Raw genomic sequence first — 22,342 nt, 5'->3', positions numbered from 1 at the left:
CTATATCCCCACCTGCTTTTAACATTTCTATCTTTATCCCATCAATCCCGGCTGCCTTACCCCCTTTCATTTTACCTACTGCCTCACGAACTTCCCCCACACTCACAACTGGCTCTTCCTCACTCCTACAGGATGTTATTCCTCCTTGCCCTATACACGAAATCACAGCTTCCCTATCTTCATCAACATTTAACAATTCCTCAAAATATTCCCTCCATCTTCCCAATACCTCTAATTCTCCATTTAATAACTCTCCTCTTCTATTTTTAACTGACAAATCCATTTGTTCTCTAGGCTTCCTTAACTTGTTAATCTCACTCCAAAACTTTTTCTTATTTTCAACAAAATTTGTTGATAACATCTCACCCACTCTCTCATTTGCTCTCTTTTTACATTGCTTCACCACTCTCTTAACCTCTCTCTTTTTCTCCATATACTCTTCCCTCCTTGCATCACTTCTACTTTGTAAAAACTTCTCATATGCTAACTTTTTCTCCCTTACTGCTCTCTTTACATCATCATTCCACCAGTCGCTCCTCTTCCCTCCCTCACCCACTTTCCTGTAACCACAAACTTCTGCTGAACACTCTAACACTACATTTTTGAACCTACCCCATACCTCTTCGACCCCATTGCCTATGCTCTCATTAGCCCATCTATCCTCCAATAGCTATTTTTATCTTACCCTAACTGCCTCCTCTTTTAGTTTATAAACCTTCACCTCTCTCTTCCCTGATGCTTCTATTCTCCTTGTACCCCATCTATCTTTTACTCTCAGTGTAGCTACAACTAAAAAGTGATCTGATATATCTGTGGCCCCTCTATAAACATGTACATCCTGAAGTCTACTCAACAGTCTTTTATCTACCAATACATAATCCAACAAACTACTGTCATTTCGCCCTACATCATATCTTGTATACTTATTTATCCTCTTTTTCTTAAAATATGTATTACCTATAACTAAACCCCTTTCTATACAAAGTTCAATCAAAGGGCTCCCATTATCATTTACACCTGGCACCCCAAACTTACCTACAACACCCTCTCTAAAAGTTTCTCCTACTTTAGCATTCAGATCCCCTACCACAATTACTCATTAAACTATTTGGTGAAATATTCTCTGGTTACCCAAGCCTTGCTGTTTGACTACCACATCACATGTAACTGATTTTTCTGCATGTTATATTTTTTTATATTTTTATATTTTTTATATTTTTTATATTTTCATAGTGGTAGATCAGTAGAGGCTTCAGTTTGCAATCCCCACTTGTACTGGCACAGAACAAGAGAGTTAACCTGTCCGTCATTGGCTTGTGTCCTGGTGATGCCTTCTCCTCTTGTGTAATTTAAGTCCTGTTAGGTATTTTCTTCCCAAACAGGCCTGTTTTGTCGCAATTAAAAACTTGTTGGGAACAAAACCCTCAGCATCCACGAACTCCCCAAACTCTGTAACAAAATCATTGGCAGCATCTTTATCAGCACTGGCTCCCTCTCCATGTCTCACAACACTGTGAATGCCAGTCCTCTTCTTAAAATTATCAAACCAGCCATGGCTGGCTTTAAATTTCACTTTCTTGGTTCATTCCTGCCTTGTTTTTCAAAAGATCGGCATGCATCAGTTTTGCCTTTTCGCAGATCATTGCTTCTGATATGCTACTGCCGGCACACTGTTTATCTGTTATCCAGATCAAAAGCAATTTTTCAACATGCTCTGATGTCCCTGATCTGTGTTTGGTAATCAATTTCATCCCCTTTGCAATGTTAGCTGATTTAATAACATCTTTGTTTTTCACAATCATAGATACCATTGTTTTCGGCATACAGTATGCAGCAGCCAAGTCCTGGCTACGCATGCCACCTTCATATTTTTCAACAGTCTCTTTTTTCATTTCCATGGTGATCCTAACCATTTTCTTCATTGCTTGGCTTTTCTCATTAACTTTCTTAGAACTCATGGTTAATGAATTTACTAAAAATTTATATGAAAAAAAACACAAAATCACGTGAAAATTCACAGAGTTACAGCACAGGTTGTTCACTGAATGGTAGCAATGGGCATACTGATGCTAGTGGGCAGTCATGGCTTTGTCTCGAGAGAGGGTAAACAAGGGTAGCGCACGGTGTCGTGACTCATTTTGACCCATACAAGATCTAGCATGCGAGTTGTATTCTAAACAAAGGTCTTATACCAAGCAAAAATTTTTGCATCCAAACAGGACATACACCAAGTTGAACTTATTCCAAAATGGACATATACCGAGGTACCACTGTATATTGTTTTACACATGTTCATGGACTTATTCCAAAGCGGACGTATACTGAGGTACCACTGTATATTGTTTTACATATGTTCATGACATTGAGAATATGGATATGTAGTTAATCAGCATCGTGTGTGAAACTTTATCAAAGGCCTTACTAGAGTCCATATACACAATATTATATTCTTTATCTTGGTCTAATGCCTCAAATACTTTAGTTAAAAATGGCTAGTAAATTCAGAAGGAAAATTGCATCATCAGTTATTGAGTGCATCAAATTTCCCATAATTGAGGTTATGTTGATTAGTCTATAATTTGAAGCTAAGGATCTATCCTCACATTGTAAATGGGTATCACATTTGCCATTTTTCACTTATCCAGTACAACACATTTGAAATGATCTGTTGGAAAGACTGGTTAATGGTTTGTTAAGCCCAACAAGAAATAGAGATAAACTGTGTGTATGTGCGTGTGTGGTGATGGGCTCAATATAAAGAGTAAGACCTACCTCCCCCTTCCTTGGATCAAACTTGATTACCTCAGGCTTGCTTAATGCTTCCTTGTGATTAAATTAATAATGTATTAAAGCATTTCAGATTTAATATTTTGAACCTCGTGTCATGAAACACTGGAATTGCTATACAGTAAATACTGTATTACTGTATTTATAAGATTGAATTTCTTTATAATATCTAATTGTATTTCAACCATTGCCTTATTTTGCAATATTTATAAAAATTATTTTATTTCAGGATGTGTTTTTTAGGAGCTAGACTGGTTAGCCAAGTTGATAATTGCACCAGAGAAATTGGTGGAGATCTATGGAATATTTATTGTACAATGGAAAATGGTACTGTTACACAAAACATTAATGAGTGTGATCCCTACTTTGCCACACACAATGTCTCCACACGGCCAGCAATCGTAGGACTAGCATCTGGCGTATTTACTTGTAAGTTTCCATTATTATCATATGTTTGTATAGCGTTGTTTGCTATTTCACATCTTAAGTTTATTGTAATTTCTACTGAAGTGCAACCTTATTTTGGGAATGCTAGTTGTTCCAAAATAGCAGAGTACTATTCTTAATTAAATCTTCTTCTTCTTTCAACAAACCAGCTGTATCCCACCGAGGCAGGGTGGCCCAAAAAGAAAAACGAAAGTTTCTCTTTTTAAATTTAGTAATTTATACAGGAGAAGGGGTTACTAGCCCCTTGCTCCTGGCATTTTAGTCGCCTCTTACAACACGCATAGCTTATGGAGGAAGAATTCTGTTCCACTTTCCCTTGGAGGTAAGAGGAAATAAACAAGAACAAGAACTAGTAAGAAAATAGAAGAAAACCCAGAAGGGTGCGTATATATATGCTTGTACATGTATGTGTAGTGTGACCTAAGTGTAAGTAGAAGTAGCAAGATGTACCTGAAATCTTGCATGTTTATGAGACAGAAAATTGGACACCAGCAATCCTACCATCATGTAAAACAATTACAGGCTTTCATTTTACACTCACTTGGCAGGACGGTAGTACCTCCCTGGGCGCTTGCTGTCTACCAACCTACTACCTAGTCTTAATTAAATTCTTTCTTTCAACACATCGGCCGTATCCCACTGAGGCGGGGTGGCCCAAGAGGAAAAACAAAAGTTTCTCCTTTTACATTTAGTAATATATACAGGAGAAGGGGTTACTAGCCCCTTGCTCCTGGCATTTTAGTTGCCTCTTACAACACGCATGGCATATGGAGAAAGAATTCTGATCCACTTTCCTATGGAGATAACAGGAAATAAACAAGAACAAGAAATAGTAAGAAAATAGAAGAAAACCCAGAGGGGTGTGTGTATATATATATATGCTTGTACATGCATGTGTAGTGTGACCTAAGTGTAAGAGGAAGTAGCAAAACGTACCTGAAATCTTGCATGTTTATGAGGCAGAAAAAAGACACCAGCAATCCTACCATCATGTAAAACAATTACAGGTTTCCGTTTTACGCTTACTTGGCAGGACGGTAGTACCTCCCTGGGTGGTTGCTGTCTACCAACCTACTACCTACTCTTAATTAAATATATAAATTTAAAAATGATTGTAGTTTAAAATTGCTACTTGGCTATTTTTGACTATTAATTATAGTTTGAATGGTAAGATATGAAGTTAGTTTTGCAGTTGAGATAGTACTATTTTGTTGTGCAGATAGTAAAAGAATAACCAGACCTGACTAAAAATAACAGTGTAATTTAACCTTATCCCTGCCATAAGTCCTGATGTATCCTTGTTAACATTTGTGTGACATAACTCGATGCTAAATGTTAAATGTTGATGAAGATAGGGAAGCTGTGATTTCGTGTATAGGGCAAGGAGGAATAACATCTTGTAGGAGTGAGGAAGAGCCAGTTGTGAGTGTGGGGGAAGTTCGTGAAGCAGTAGGTAAAATGAAAGGGGGTAAGGCAGCCGGGATTGATGGGATAAAGATAGAAATGTTAAAAGCAGGTGGGGATATAGTTTTGGAGTGGTTGGTGCAATTATTTAATAAATGTATGGAAAAGGGTAAGGTACCTAGGGATTGGCAGAGAGCATGCATAGTTCCTTTGTATAAAGGCAAAGGGGACAAAAGAGAGTGCAAAAATTATAGGGGGATAAGTCTGTTGAGTATACCTGGTAAAGTGTATGGTAGAGTTATTATTGAAAGAATTAAAAGTAAGACGGAGAATAGGATAGCAGATGAACAAGGAGGCTTTAGGAAAGGTAGGGGGTGTGTGGACCAGGTGTTTACAGTGAAACATATAAGTGAACAGTATTTAGATAAGGCTAAAGAGGTCTTTGTGGCATTTATGGATTTGGAAAAGGCGTATGACGGTGGATAGGGGGGCAATGTGGCAGATGTTGCAGGTGTATGGTGTAGGAGGTAGGTTACTGAAAGCAGTGAAGAGTTTTTACGAGGATAGTGAGGCTCAAGTTAGAGTACATAGGAAAGAGGGAAATTATTTCCCAGTAAAAGTAGGCCTTAGACAAGGATGTGTGATGTCACCATGGTTGTTTAATATATTTATAGATGGGGTTGTAAGAGAAGTAAATGCGAGGGTCTTGACAAGAGGCATGGAGTTAAAAGATAAAGAATCACACATAAAGTGGGAGTTGTCACAGTTGCTCTTTGCTGATGACACTGTGCTCTTGGGAGATTCTGAAGAGAAGTTGCAGAGATTGGTGGATGAATTTGGTAGGGTGTGCAAAAGAAGAAAATTAAAAGTGAATACAGGAAAGAGTAAGGTTATGAGGATAACAAAAATATTAGGTGATGAAAGATTGGATATCAGATTGGAGGGAGAGAGTATGGAGGAGGTGAATGTATTCAGATATTTGGGAGTGGACGTGTCAGCGGATGGGTCTATGAAGGATGAGGTGAATCATAGAATTGATGAGGGGAAAAGGGTGAGTGGTGCACTTAGGAGTCTGTGGAGACAAAGAACTTTGTCCTTGGAGGCAAAGAGGGGAATGTATGAGAGTATAGTTTTACCAACACTCTTATATGGGTGTGAAGCATGGGTGATGAATGTTGCAGCGAGGAGAAGGCTGGAGGCAGTGGAGATGTCATGTCTGAGGGCAATGTGTGGTGTGAATATAATGCAGAGAATTCGTAGTTTGGAAGTTAGGAGGAGGTGCGGGATTACCAAAACTGTTGTCCAGAGGGCTGAGGAAGGGTTGTTGAGGTGGTTCGGACATGTAGAGAGAATGGAGCGAAACAGAATGACTTCAAGAGTGTATCAGTCTGTAGTGGAAGGAAGGCGGGGTAGGGGTCGGCCTAGGAAAGGTTTGAGGGAGGAGGTAAAGGAGGTTTTGTGTGCGAGGGGCTTGGACTTCCAGCAGGCGTGTGTGAGTGTGTTTGATAGGAGTGAATGGAGACGAATGGTTTTTATTACTTGACGTGCTGTTGGAGTGTGAGCAAAGTAACATTTATGAAGGGGTTCAGGGAAACCGGCAGGCCAGACTTGAGTCCTGGAGATGGGAAGTACAGTGCCTGCACTCTGAAGGAGGGGTGTTAATGTTGCAGTTTAAAAACTGTAGTGTAAAGCACCCTTCTGGCAAGACAGTGATGGAGTGAATGATGGTGAAAGTTTTTCTTTTTCGGGCCACCCTGCCTTGGTGGGAATCGGCCAGTGTGATAATAATAAATAATAAAATAATAACTCGATGCTAAAGATTGATTACATAGCTGAAATGTGTTGCACAGCCAAAATAAATGTACTATTTTTGCTAGTATCTCCCAAAATAATAATGGACACAAGAAATGTTTAATTCTTCCATGATTTATTTAGGTTATATGCATTGTAAAATGTAACCTAATGACTGAGTTCTGCTGAATAGTAGGCAGTAATTATAGCCTGGAGAACAAAATCTGTACTGTCAAGTAAATGGACACAGATGCACTAATGTGACATTGTATTGTGGCAACGTTTTGCTCTCCGTGAACTTTGTCAAGCTGTAACGCCTTGACAAAGCTCTTGGAGAGCAACACATTGACACACTAAAATGTCACATTAGTTGCATCTGTGTCCGTTTACCTAACCTTTTGTCGGTAATTCTACCATTATTACCAAAAACGGTGTTTACATTTTTTTATTGCTATCACTTAAAATATTACCATATTTCATAGTTTAGAGATTTAGCTAATTTTTTAGGGAGGCATTTTTTTTTTCTATTTTTTGGGTTTTTAGGTCATATAGTGTTAATGCTTTACACTTATTTGCTTTTAAAATTTTTGTGGTAATACTATACAGCCTTTCCTCATTTAACGACAGAGTTCCATTCCTAACACCACGTTGGTAAACGAATTTGTCGCTAAGTGAGGAACATACTATAATGGTAGTGGGTTTGTGTCAACCATCTTTGATATTGTTTTAATATCACCTTTGCACCATTTACGACATATCTGGTATATTTATATAGTATTGTACTGTATATTGTAATACACAGAATAGAGGAAATCAGCTCTAATATACGTTATTTAGGTATGCATACTGGTCAGGGAGCCAGTCGCAAGCCTGAGTCATTGGTAAATGAGTACGTCAGTAAGTGAGGAGAGACTGTGATGCAATTTATTCTCACCATAAATAACTAATTTCTCCTGAAAGAATCTATACTTTCATAAAATTATGTCCAGTCTTACATGTTTTCCTACAGCTAACTTGGGTTCTCACTTCATGGAGAAAGGACAGATTGTGGCAGACACGAATAGCCCTGATGATTATGAGTCTCTAAATAACCCCACCTACAACCAGATTATCATTGACATAACAACCTCCTTCACTGTGCTGGTTGGCATCTTCTTCCCTTCATGTACAGGTTGGTGTTTATGACAACTGACTGAATTGTGTATGATTCATGATTTGCTTGTCATCAGGAATATGGCATTTTCTCATATTTCTGTGTGTGTGTGTGTGTGTGTGTGTGTGTGTGTGTGTGTGTGTGTGTGTGTGTGTGTGTGTGTGTGTGTGTGTGTGTGTGTGTGTGTGTGTGTGTGTGGAACATGAAGAAAAAAAAATTTTGTTTACATGATTGTGGAAATGTTTTCATGTCTGCCCAGTGGGCAGATGATTGCTGGGCATATATGAACTGGTAAGTGGGTAGTTTATCATTATTTCATATAAGAAAACATTTGTTTTATATACCATAGCATGTGACAATGTTCCACAAAGAATAGCTGATGACATGACTCCTCATTGCAGGAATTATGGCAGGGAGCAACAGATCTGGAGATTTAGCTGATGCACAGAAGAGCATTCCTATAGGAACATTGGCTGCCATTACTGCAACATCTTGTGTGTACTTAAGTTACTTGCTCCTGTTTGCTGGATCCTATGATATTAATCTAATGAGAGATAAGTGAGTTTTCATTTTTAATAACAGAATGTTCCTTTTCTGGTATATAGTAGTGAATTAGCAGTCTTGTAGGCTTTATAAGTATATTTTTATTGCAGTTAGCAAGATATAAATTTAATTATTTGCCAATTGTTTAAATATGTAAGAAAAATAGTATGTATTTTTTATTCTTTATGTTAAATAAACTAAAAGATTATTAATAAATATATAGACTATGCTTTGAAGGTTTAGGTATAGTATTTATTAAGAAATATTACATTAAGCAAAAATTTTAATGCAGTTCTGTAGTTTTTCTAGGATTTGTTGAAATGCATTTAACAATTTGCATTTATGTCCTGACAGGTTTGGTTACAGTGTGGGAGGGAAACTGGCCATTGCATCAATTTCATGGCCAAATGAGTGGGTGATCCTGGTTGGATCTCTGCTTTCTACTATAGGTGCTGGACTCCAGTCACTCACAGGAGCACCAAGATTACTGCAAGCCATTAGTAAAGATGGCATCATCCCATTCTTGCTACCATTCTCACAATCTTCTGCCCGAGGAGAGCCACTTAGAGCACTACTGCTTACAGGCTGTAAGTTTATTACTGGTGTCATTCACTGTCATCATCATTCTTGGTTACGGTGCCCCGTATCCTGATCGCTAAAGCTTTCGCATCACATGGAAATGGTCTGCGTTCAATTCCCAGCACGGGTGGAAACATTGGGCATGTTTCTTTACATGGGTTGTCTATGTTCACCCATCAGCAAAAGGGGTACCTAGGAGTTAGTCGACTGGTGTCAGTCGCAACCTGGGACAAGGACCTGATTTGCCCGAAATGCTCAGCATAACAAGGGGCTTTCTATATAGTAGTATGTTATTGATGTCAGCTAGGCCTGTATACCTTGTACATGTGCTTGTAGTAAATAAAGATCTTATTATTATTAATCATCAATCATCCATCACTCATTCAAATTCAAAAATTCAAAATTTTTATTTCTTTGCTTAGTATACAGTATGTAGTTTACATGTAATACAATATTGTTAAGCACAAAGAAAGCCACGAGCATACATGAGTATTTTGGGCAAATTAATGGTATTAGTTAAAAACTACTTAAAACTAGACTTAAGTTACTGAGTGGTAAATTTTAATTATGTATTATTATAAAAAGAGAGGTAGAAAATTTTTGTTTCAAACTGGTTCTATGATTTCAGAATAGTATAGTGTTAGTATAGTTAATTTTGGGAGATGAGGTGATTTTTAATTATGTACATATAGCCTTAAATTGATTGGCAGACAGGCAACCTTTTTCTGGTTTGGGCAATGGATTCCGGATCATGGGGCCCTTTATGTGGATTGCATTTTTGCATAGGGTGAGGCACGAGAGATGTCGAAGAGAGTTTTGTGCTTTGTGTTTTGCCTGCTGTTAATATGATTTAAATAAACAACATTAATATAAGCAAATTTCCATAGATGCTTTAGTTATATACGTAATGTTGTTATAATGTGGGTTATGAGTAGGAAAATATCCATCTATGATAATATTCATTGCACATCTATGTTATCAATTTTGAATACCCCATTAACTGAATTTATGCAGAGCCGTATTTTCAGTAACTGCATAGCAGAAATGTGGATATCAAGTTTGGATTAAATTGGTTAGCTTTTTTGTTATTTATTTAGTATTTGGCAGCCATGTACAGTGGACCCTCGCCTAACGAACGCATCACATAATGTTAAATCTGCCTAACAAAGTGTTTGAGCGTAAAAATTTTGTCCTGTCTAACAATAAAAAACTCGCCCAACGTGATTCGTCCCGAACCTGTTCATCCAGCCTGAGTGCCTCAGCTGCCCTGCCGTCATTGTTTACAAGCCAGGGTGGCTGGTTTCATGCATACATTCGATATATTTTGTATTATTCCATTGTTTATAGTGCTTGTAATTGCTAAATAAGCCACCATGGGCCCAAAGAAAGCTTCTTGTGCCAACCCTGTGGTAAAAAGTGTGAGAAATACCATTGAAATACTATTGTACCATGGTTAGCTGCTGCTGCACCACCATCAGCTGTTGCTGCACCACTGTCAGTTGTGCTACTCGAAGATGTGGAGAGACTGTTGTTGGTGTGGCTTAATGAGAAACAATTACCAAGAAACAATTAACCCCAGAGGGTTAGCCACGCAGGATAACCCAAGAAAGTCAGTGAGTCATCGAGGACTGTCTAACTTATTTCCATTGGGGTCCTTAATCTTGTCCCCCAGGATGCAACCCACACCAGTCGACTAACACCCAGGTGAACAGGAAAAAATGCCTGGAACTAGTGCTCATATTGGTGAATTTAAGGCCAGCAAAGGTTGGGTTGAGAGATTTAAGAATCGTAGTGGCATACACAGTGTGATAAGGCATGGCGAAGCTGAAAAATTCCAACCCCAACAAGCGTTCAATTGTGATGAAGCAGGCCTGTTCTGGAAGAAAATGCCAAACAGGATCTACATTACTCAGGAGGAAAAAGCACTCCCAGGACACAAGCCTATGAAAGACAGGCTAACTTTCTTGTTTTGTTGTAATGTTAGTGGGGATTGCAAAATGAACCCTTTACTCGTGTATCACTCTGAAAATCCCAGAGTGTTCAAGAAAAACAGTGTCTCATCAATCATCAATACTCTTCAGTAAAGGTAAGTGTCATTTTAACATTTATTTATATAGTTATTGTGCATGTCTCATTGTTTTCTTTGTAGGGAAATGTATATTTCATGAAAAAAAAAAAATTTAATACTTTTGGCTGTCTGGAACAGATTAATTGGATTTCCATTATTTCTTATGGGAAAATTAATTCGGCTAACGATAATTTCGTCTAACGATGAGCTCTCAGGAATGGATTAATATCATTAAGCGAGGGTTTACTGTATAGCCAACCCTTACAGAATAACAGTTCATTTAAAACACATATGTTAGACAACAGAGGATACATTAGAAATCAGTTTTGTTTAACATGTAACAACTTGTTCCCTGCAGGTGGTTGGGGACACAGTTATGACAATATTTTCTCTAGTAATTTACCATTTCTTTTGAGAAGAAAAAATACTGCAACAAGGCCAATGTACTTAGTTAATTTCCTGTGCAGTTTATTTACTTCTGCTAATTACGCTCTTTGTCTATCTTCCTGCACAGTTTATTTACTTCTGCTAATTATGCTGTTTTTATATTTTTATTCTAGGTATTTGTCAACTTGGTATTTTGATCGGTAACTTGGATTACATTGCTCCAATTCTGTCCATGTTCTTCCTCATGTGCTACGGGTTTGTCAATCTTGCCTGTGCATTGCAAACTCTCTTGCGAACTCCTAACTGGCGGCCAAGATTTAAGTATTATCATTGGTAAGTATATGGGCGTGAAAAATTTCCCACTGTATTATTGTTTCAATTACAGAGGGTCTTAGTGTAGTAAATGTTGTGTATGTATTAATTATCTTTGTGTGTATGTATTAAGCTTCTTTTGACGTGTACCTGTCTCTAGCACAGCACAGTCAAGGCAGTTTTCACTGATGTAGGGTGACAAAAGCAGATATCTCTAAGCATTGTGATCTTACATACTATCTTCCTAAACTTTCATGCAAACATTCACATTGTCTTGGCCAAACCTACCTTGTTAGTCATCTCCCATTTATCTGACTTCAGTATTTTCTCTTTATCAACTAGAAGTCACCCATTGTTTCTGTTATCCACACAATGTATATGTCATCCCTAATTTATTTTATCACCTGTTTTTTTTCATTCATCACACTGTACACTCTTTGCATTCCATAATCAGTAGACCAAACAATCAGTTTTTTGTGCATTGCTGATAGGCAAAAAATTTTGGGGATTTGGCATATAAATTGATTGATGAATGCACGGGCACACCGCTTCCATGACAAGAAGATTCTTCCCCAACATGGTATACTCATCAGGTACTGGATCACTTTCTTTCCTTTATTTGCACTGACCTTCCACTTCATGCATTTTCTGTCTAAATCATTTACAATGTCTTGCAATTAATGTACATGTGGTAGCAAAGGGATAGGAAGTCTCATATAGGTCAGTGATTGTTCTAATAGGCAAGACATCAAAGTTTTCTTGCTATCTTAAGGACAGTCAGGGCACCTTTTATCATTTTCCCCTTTCAGGAGTACAGTATAAGCATCTGTTTTTTTCTCCCACATATTCTAACCTAAGCCTTTGCTCTTCATAAAGAAATCTCTTACAGTTTCTAACAGATTATCACTTGTTCTGTACATTTGCAGCACCTTCTATATTGCTCCACTAGCACCCTTTCAAATATTTCCAAATCCACAAATATACAAAATCAGCTCCTTTCCCTAATCTAAGTACTTCTCACCCATACTGTAATGCAAAGACTTGATCCACACATCTGTCTTCCGTCCTCAACCCTCCTTGTTCTTCTGCACTTCTACTTTTTGTTTTTCTCATAATTCTTTTGATAATTCTGTCCTACACTTGCCCTGGTATACCCGACAGATTTTTTTTTTTAACACATGGGCCATCTCCCACTGAGGCAGGGTGACCCAAAAAAAAATGCTTTTCTTCTTTTTGCACTTAATAATTTATACAGGAGAAGAGATTACTATCTCTTTGCTCCTGGCATTTTTTTTTTTCCTTTTATGACATGCATGGCTTATGGCAGAAGAATTCTCCACTTCTTCAAGGAGAGACTAATAGACTTAATTCCCTGTAATTCTTACACTCACTTATCCTCTTTTCTCTTATACATTAAACATATATATGTATAGGAGTTAAGTTGAAGTGCTTGGAGATTAGTTGACTGATAATAGTTATATCATGATGCTGGGTAAAATAAATCACTGCATTTAAAACAAATTTTGCATTTCAGGTCTTTGTCCTTTGTGGGTCTCTCGCTGTGCATCACAGTAATGTTCATGACCTCCTGGTATTATGCTCTGCTGGCTATGCTAATTGCTGGTATTATCTATAAGTACATCGAATTCCGTGGAGCAGAAAAGGAGTGGGGAGATGGCATCAGAGGTCTTGCTCTTTCTGCTGCACGCTATTCACTTCTAAGATTGGAAGAAGGTATATTCTTTTCATTTTGGAAAACTTTTAAGGTCATTTTGAACAATTACAGACGAAATTCCATTAAGTTTTATTTTGTATTTTTCACATTATGCAGGACAACCACTGAAAAAAATAGTGAACTTTCAGATGCTTTCGTGATTTCTCACATAATCAAGGAACTGTGAGAAAATCATGAAAATGCTTGGAAGTTTGCTCTTCTTTTCACAGTGGTTGTTCTGCATATTGTGATATCAGCTGTTTACTGTGATTTTATTGTATTTACACAGTATATAAATACAGTACCTAGGTAGTAGGTTGGTAGACAGCAACCGCCCAGGTAGGTACTGCTGTCCTGCCAAGTGAGTGTAAAAGGAAAGCCTGTAATTGTTTTACATGATGGTAGGATTGCTGGTGTCCCTTTTTCTGTCTCATGAACATGCAAGATTTCAGGTACATCTTGCTACTTCTACTTACACTTAGGTCACACTACACGTACATGTACAAGCATATATACACACACCCCTCAGGGTTTTCTTCTATTTTCTTTCTAGTTCTTATTCTTGTTTATTTCCTCTTATCTCCATGGGGAAGTGGAACAGAATTCTTCCTCTGTAAGCCGTGCGTGTTGTAAGAGGCGATTAAAATGCTGGGAGCAAGGGGCTTGTAACCTCTTCTCCTGTATATATTACTAAATGTAAAAGGAGAAACTTTCGTTTTTCCTTTTGGGCCACCCCGCCTCGGTGGGATATGGCCAGTGTGTTGAAAGAAAGAAATAAATACAGTAACCCATAAATTAGAAATAAATCGTAAAATGATGTTTTGATTCTGTCTGGACTTGATAATAGTCAAAGACAGACTGAGACATACAGATGATCCTTGCTTTGTGATGGTTCGATTTATGATATTTCGACTTTACAATGATGCAATGGTGATGAACACTCAGTAGTCGTCAGACTTAGATAGGATTAACTTGTACACCTACCATCCGACTTATGACCTGCTCGACTTACGACCACTCGACTTATGACCGTGTTTTTTATGCCAAATTTCTGGGAAATAAACAACTATTTGTGTTGTACACAGTGTTTATCCTAAACTTCACAGTATAAAATACAGTACTAACAACATAAAAAGTAAAGTAAAACATGAAATACCAAAATAAAACAATAAAATAAAGTTATTACAAAAATGTTTTGTTGATATTCAGTAGTAAAGTTCGACTTACGACCATTTCAACTTACGACCGGTTTCTCAGAACCAAACTCGGTCGTAAGTCAGATGGTAGGTGTATTTATTTATGTTTCAGTACTGGTATTTAGTTAGTTACAGTAATTATTTGTTTATACAGCAGGGCCCCGCTTTACGGCGTTTCACTTTACGGCGTTCCACTAATACGGTCATTTCAAATTATGACCAAAACTCGCTATACGGCTCCCCCCACCTGACTTTCTAATACGGTCACCGCGCCCCACCCTGTTTGTTTACATTCTCTGTGAGCTCAGTAAGCACTAAGTCTCTCCATTTTGTCTGGAAACTCCAAAATTTCAAATGTTTTTAAAAGTTATTTCATATTTTATATATACTCTGATAATTATACTTATGTATACCTGTACCTAAATAAGCTTACATACTGTGCTGGCATGCAGGTACACATTAAAATCAGTAAGAGTGTCTTATGTCTCCAGACGTCATATTAGTAATGATAATAATAATCATCGAGTCTCATTTAAATGTGGTATATTACATTAATATACACATTTTCATTAATCCATCTATGATATTTTTTCAAAATTATATAATAAACACGATGCATAACATATAAATAAGATAAATACACCCCACAGTAGAATAAATAAACATAAATGTGAGATGTGGTAGCAGACGACTTGCACAAGTGATGCCATATTAGAAATGATAATAATAATAATAATCACCGAGTCTCATTAAATGTCGTATACTACGTTAATATACACATTTTCATTAATCCATCCATGATATTTTTTTCAAAATTATATAATAAACACGATACACAACATAAAAAGATGATAAATACACCCCACAATAGAATAAATAAACATAAATATGAGATGTGGTAGCCAGATAACTTGTACAAGTGACGGCAAGAATAACATTTTCTCTAATCTAACATAAGAGAAAATGTGTTACTGTGGGTAACTGTAGAAAATTATTCCTTTCGTATGTATGTAAGTTTATTCAGGTATACACAAATACAGTTACATAGAGTATCATACATAACATATGTGTAGAGAACCTAGGATAACCCAAAAATGTCTGACTTATTTCCATTGCCTTCACCCAGAGCATCATTTCTTCTCAAAATGATGTTACATGAGAAGGGAGTGTTCTTCTTTATTTATTCTACCGTATCAATGTAGAGACAACCTGTACACAATATAACTTGTACACAAACCAGACGTGTACACTTTGTTTACAAAACTTACCTTCGCCTGGTTTGTTTACATAACTCTGCGCCTGTCCTCTCTCATGCACTCATTCTTTCTCTCTCTCATTTATTCGTTTTATCTCATTTACTTACTCCTGACCCTACATTAAGACTACAAATATTTTAAGGTAAGTAATGAGTGAACTGTATATACATTTTATTGCTCTGGGATGCTTAAATATCATAGAATAGTATGTGTGGGTGGGTTGGCCTGGTATGGTAGCCCGGCTGACTACCATACATACTGCACTTGATTTTTTACAATAAATACTACTCATCTCACCCTATATTTTAAGGTAAGTAATGAGTGAACTGCATATACATTTTATCGCTCTGGGATGCCTAAATATCATAGAATAGTATGTGTGGGTGGGGTGGCCTGGTAAGGTAGCCTGGCTGACTACCATACATACCACACTTGATTTCTTACAATAAATACTACTTGTCTCACCCTAGATTAAGACTATAAATATTTTAAGGTAAGTAATGAGTGCACTATGTGTGTATTGTACTTTTTTATTGTTTTTTGATGCCTGGTTCTATTGCTAACTTAATATATGTTAGTGTAAACTTGTTATCTAGTGTTTGTATGCATTTATAAGTGGAAAAAAGGGTGTTCCACTTTACGGCGGTTTCCGCTTTACGGCGGTAGCCTGGGACCTAACCTGCCGTATAAGTGGGGCCCTGCTGTATACTTATTTATTTACTTATATATCGTATATATTTGTTTTCAACTTAGGATATTTTTAACTTAAAATAGATTAATTGGAACATAACCTCATCATAAGTCAAGGAGCACCTGACTTTTATTGCTTGCCTAAATTATTATTTGAGGGTCTAAACTTTTTTAGTAGAATAATAATAGTCGAGAAGATAGGCATCTGTCATTAGCAAAAATATGAAAAACTGAGGCAAATAATCAGGAAAGGACAGCAGCGATACAAATGCTCAGTGCAGAAGGGACACACTGCAGAACAAACTTTTATCGGGATAGAATTTGTGTGTCCAAATGGCAGCACACCGTTTGGACCCACAAATTCTCAGTTTGTAGCCACATTCACAAAGCTTACTATTAAGGCTTTTCACAGGCTGTGAAATGTTGAAGGCACTTTTTCAATAGCATTTACAAAAACTCGCACTATGTAGTTGCTTTATAAGAGGGTTTTCTATATATTCTGCGTACTGGACTTATAGAAGGGAAGGAGGGGAAAAGGAGTTGAAGAGCTGGTGAAATGAGGTGGTTTTACTCATTATTTTTCCCTTGTTAAATTCTTTATACAGCCTCCCCTCACTTAGCAATATACTCGTTTACCGACGACTCGGACTTATGACAAGCTCTCTGACCAGTATGCATACCTAAATAATGTATATTAGAGCTGATTTCCTCTATTCTGTTTATTACAATATACAGTACAGTACTATAAACATTTAAAAATATACCAGAAATGTTATAAATGGTGCAAAGGTGACATTAAAACAATACTAAAGATGGTTGACACAAACCCACTATCATTATACATGTAGTGTGCTCCTGACTTAGCGACGAATTCATTTACCGACATGTTCTTTGGAATGGAACTCCATCGTTAAGTGAGGAGAGGCTGTAATATGAAATACAGCACAGCATGATAGATCAGCGATACTTCTTCATTTTAATGCAGTCAAACCATATCATATTTATCTTTGTCTTTCCAGGTCCACCTCATACCAAAAATTGGCGTCCTCAGATTCTTATCCTAGCAAAGTTAACGAAGGACTTAGTACCCAAGTACAAGAAGCTGTTTACATTTGCATCACAGCTAAAGGCTGGCAAGGGTCTGACTATAGGAGTATCAGTTATTGAAGGAGATTATTCGGTAAGTAGAGTACTGTGAAGTCTAGATATCCATGAAACCTGGATACCCGTGAAACCTGGATACCCGTGAAACCTAGATACTCATGAAACTTAGATACTCGTAAAGCCTAGATACTTGTTCTCTCATCTTCATTTTCTGTGATCAGTGTGTAATTCTTCTGCATCTTGCACAGTAATTTTAGTGTTGGTAGAAAACATTACATTATCACCTAATTACATAGCTTGGCCCATGGCCAGGCTCCGAGAGTATAACGTTAAACTTGAAATTCTTCAAAGGTATAGCAAGACAGTTGAAATAAAACACGGAAATATCAAGAGGCAGATGTAACCGGTAGACATTTGTTGGTGCCGTAGATCTTTAGTGTCACTTTACTACTCATCATTTTAGTATATTGTTTAGGGAATAGCCTCTAGGAGGATAGCTCTGCAAACAGAAAAATTAACAAAAATTTCATTGTATTGTATTACTTTCTCAGGTGTTGTGATTGCATTCCTTAATGCTGTATTATTCAAGAACAATATAGGCCTAAAAACCTCAGTCGAATTGCTACACATCTTTGTTCCAAAGTACTGCACTGTACAAAACATTTTCAACTTTTTATGTATTTTGGCAAAAATTGGTATGCACAGTATATCTCAAGCAAGTGAATTGTGTATTTTGAAGGAATTTTTGTTTTAAAAAATTAATTTGTTGAGAATGTGTGGCAATTTAGATGATACAGTTTTAGTTATTCAGTTGTTACAGATTTCTTTTACTGTAATTTATTTATAATTTTATAAATTTTTTTCTGTTGATTTGTCATATAAAATTTTAAGGCATATAAACTTCTGTTATTTTTGTTTTATTTTGTATATACTGTATTTACTTAGTTTAAGAGCAATACTATGAGGATCTCAGTGCTAAAGTGAGTAAAAATGTTGTAGAGGGAGTAGTAAGTAAATTTGGGGTGGCAAGGGTAAATGAATATGGGGAACCTTTAATTGAACTACGTGTAGAAAGAGGTTTGGTAATAAGTAATACTTTTTTTTCTTCAACAAGTTGGCCGTCTCCCACTGAGGCAGGGTGACCCAAAAAGAAAGAAAATTCCCAAAAAGAAAATACTTTCATCATCATTCAACACTTTCACCTCACTCACACATAATCACTGTTTTTGCAGAGGCACCCAGATACAACAGTTTAGAAGCATATATAAGGATTTATAACATATCCCTCCAAACTGCCAATATTCCAAATCCCTCCTTTAAAGTGCAGGCATTGTACTTCCCATTTCCAGTACTCGAGTCCGGCTATATAAAAATAACCGGTTTCCCTGAATCCCTTCACTAAATATTACCCTGCTCACACTCCAACAGCTCGTCAGGTCCCAAAAACCATTCATCTCCATTCACTCCTATCTAACACCCTCACATACGCTTGCTGGAAGTCCAAGCCCCTTGCCCACAAAATCTCCTTATTACCTCCCTCCAACTTTTCTGAGGACAACCCCTACCCCGCCTTCCTTCCCCTGCAGATTTATAAGCTCTTCATGTCATTCTACTTCAATCCATTCTCTCTAAATGACCAGACCACCTCAACAACCCCTCTTCAGCCCTCTGACTAATACTTTCATTAACTCACACCTTCTCCTAATTTCCACAATCCAAATTCTCTGCATGAGGTCTCCCTCAACATTCGCAAGGGTTATGGGATCAAGAACCTTGCGAATGTTGAAAAATTGTGAATGTTTGGTGCCCTAATATATTGTAGGGAAATATAATACAATACTGCTTCCTTAACCTATTGAACCATGAACAATCATAAAACACATGAAAACATCATAAAATATTGTACTAGTGCCAGCCCTTTGGTAAAGAAGGTGAGAAAAACTATAGAATTCAAGAAAGAACTCGTAGCAGAGTACCAAAGTGGAGGAGGAAGAGAGAGGGAAGAATGTGCCTTCTTTAGTGATTCTGCGATATGTACGATACTAAAACAGCATAAGTCGATAGAGGCTATAGTGCCAGCCAGCGATAAAGTGTAGCATTAACAGTGTAGCAAGTAAGTTAAGCAGTTAATCGATAGAAAAAGGACAGCACGAACCTAACTCCTCCAATGTTGTTGGAGTTATACAGGGCGACTGACAGCACCACCGTTTCTAGTCTCTACTGCCTCTGATGCCACCTCCACCACCACTATGTACAGCTTATGTCTCAGTGGCCTTTATACACCCAACAACAACAACACAGCAACATTCGTGACATATTTAATGACGTATTTTATTCATTCTAAGCTATATGTCATGTTTTTGTTATCAATATTGTTTATTATGTCATATTAGATGAATTGTGATAGATAAATAAGTCGTAGAGTTGATATTAGTGTCATATTGAAGGACTATCTTGTCCTATCTCCAAACAAACTCTGCCACTGCCACAATTCCTAAGATGTGTAATGACATATTTTGACTGTTTCGGTTGTATATATACGTCTTATGAGCCAATTTGTTTGATGTATATATATATATACTCAAAAATTCTAGCGGCTTCAAATCAACCAGGAGAAAGCTGGTAGGCGCACATGTGAGAGAATGGGTCTGTGTGGTCAGTGTGTACTGTATAAAAAAAAATCCTGCAGCATGCAGTGCATAATGAGAAAAAAAAAAACTCTGACCGTGTTTATGGATTAAAATGCCGACTTTGAGGTGTATTTTCGTATAGTATTTATGGTTGTATTCTCTTTTTTTTTGGTCTCATTTGATGGAATGGAAAACATATTACAGAAATAGAGATGATTTTGATTGGTTTTACTATGAATAGAACCTTGAAATGGAGCTCAAAGTAGGGGAAATGTTTGATATTTGCAGATGTTCAAGAGTAAACAAATGACGTCATTGTCCAATAAATGTCCAACTAGCCATTCTGATACGCAGTCATGAATGAGTTGACATTATTTATACAATTATTACAATACTGCAGTAGTCTACATAACAGTAAATCTTCTATTTTTAGTTTGAATAAAAATTCAAAATAGAAAGCAAGAGTAATATCAGAGGGGCCTGGAGACGTGGCTGATGAACAAAGAAAATGTTATTTTAGAGCCAGGAATGTCTGTATTGTTCATTCTGGACCCTATTTGAAATTGGCATATTTTTTAATTTGCATGAAATTGGCCAAATTGCCAATTTTTGACCACTATTGGGTAGTTGAAATCAGTAAATGGGCAGTTTCTTGTACTCAGTCGATAGAACAAATGGAGTTCTAAAGAAATGGCTATGAGTTTGGTCGACTGGAACAATGGAGTTAGCCGAAAATAGGGCTCAAAGTGAGCGAAATCGCTGATGCGTAAATATCGCTGAGGTTGCTAACCTCAATAGAGCGTAATTACGTAAGTTTTTCATCAAATTTAGTACTTTTGGTGTCATTACCATTGGGAAAAGATTCTCCATCATTTCATAAGAATTTTTTTTTTTTTTTTTAAATACAGTGGACCCCGCCTTACGATATTAATTCATTCCAGAAGTCTGTTCAGGTGCCTTTACCGAACGAATTCGTTTCCATAAGGAATATTGTAAATTAGATTAGTCCGTTTCAGACCTCCAAAAATACACGTACAAAAGCAATTACAAAAATACTTCCAGCAAGCGTGCATGAGCGTGTTAGATAGGAGTGAATGGAGACGAATGATACTTGGGACCTGACGATCTGTTGGAGTGTGAGCAGGGTAATATTTAGTGAAGGGATTCAGGGAAACCGGTTATTTTCATATAGTCGGACTTGAGTCCTGGAAATGGGAAGTACAATGCCTGCACTTTAAAGGAGGGGTTTGGGATATTGGCAGTTTGGAGGGATATGTTGTGTATCTTTATACATATATGCTTCTAAACTGTTGTATTCTGAGCACCTCTGCAAAAGCAGTGATAATGTGTGAGTGTGGTGAAAGTGTTGAATGATGATGAAAGTATTTTCTTTTTGGGGATTTTCTTTCTTTTTTGGGTCACCCTGCCTCGGTGGGAGACGACCGACTTGTTGAAAAAAAAAAAAAAAACTTACATAATTGTTCGAGTTGGGAGCTGATCGTAAGGCGGGGGTCCACTGTATTTTGCGACACCAGGAGACACCTCAGGATTTGGGGTTGCGACAGTCAAAGGGTTAAATATGATTGGGCGGCTAGGAATTCGCGAATGTTCTAAGCCCGCAAAAGTGGAAAACGCGAATGTTGAAGGAGACCTGTATTTACACCACACATTACCCTTAAACAGGACATCTCCACTGCCTCCATCTGCCTCCTCGCTGCAGCATTTACAACCCAAGCTTCACACCCATATAAGAGTGTTGGTACCACTATACTTTCATACATTCCCATCTTTGCCTTCATAGATAACGTTTTTTGTCTCGACAGATACCCCAACGCACCACTCACCTTTTTTCCTTCATCAATTCTATGGTTAACCTCATCCTTCATAAACCCATCCGCTGACAAGCCGATTCCCAAATATCTGAAAACATTCAGTTCTTCCATACTCCCTTTCTCCATTGTCATATCCAATTTTTCTTTATCTAAACTGTTTGATACCCTCATCACCTTACTCTTATCTATATTCACTTTCAGCTTTCTACCTTTACACACCCTCCCAAACTCATCCACTAACCTTTGCAACTTTTCTTTAGAATCTCCCATCAGTACAATATCATCAGCAAAAAGTAACTGTGTCAATTCCCATTTTGTATTTGATTCCCCATAATTTAATCCCACCTCTCTCCCGAACACCCTAGCATTTACTTCATTTACAACCCCATCTATAAATATAGTAACCCTTTGAGGGTCAGTCATGTACTAGTACGTCATTGCAGCCAGGG

At 37.3% G+C, this 22,342-nt stretch overlaps 1 protein-coding gene across 9 annotated transcripts in view; it reads left to right on the top strand.

Annotated features, from left to right (window-relative positions):
* The window catches only part of kcc (solute carrier family 12 member kcc), a 489,611-nt gene that overhangs the window by 425,077 nt on the left and 42,192 nt on the right, over nt 1-22,342 (top strand). For all 9 annotated transcript variants that reach the window (XM_070099766.1, XM_053771234.2, XM_053771233.2 and 6 more), the window contains 7 exons: nt 3,017-3,216; nt 7,439-7,600; nt 7,984-8,140; nt 8,480-8,712; nt 11,333-11,492; nt 13,006-13,205; nt 17,347-17,507. In XM_070099766.1, the coding sequence (XP_069955867.1) occupies nt 3,017-3,216; nt 7,439-7,600; nt 7,984-8,140; nt 8,480-8,712; nt 11,333-11,492; nt 13,006-13,205; nt 17,347-17,507 (1,273 nt within the window). The remainder of the gene's footprint in view (nt 1-3,016; nt 3,217-7,438; nt 7,601-7,983; nt 8,141-8,479; nt 8,713-11,332; nt 11,493-13,005; nt 13,206-17,346; nt 17,508-22,342) is intronic.

This window comes from Cherax quadricarinatus, chromosome 5, assembly GCF_038502225.1.
Source record: "Cherax quadricarinatus isolate ZL_2023a chromosome 5, ASM3850222v1, whole genome shotgun sequence".
Classification (NCBI taxonomy): Eukaryota; Metazoa; Arthropoda; class Malacostraca; order Decapoda; family Parastacidae; genus Cherax; species Cherax quadricarinatus.
The sequence above is the reverse complement of the archived record's forward strand: the minus strand, read 5'-3'. Positions and strand labels throughout refer to the sequence as shown.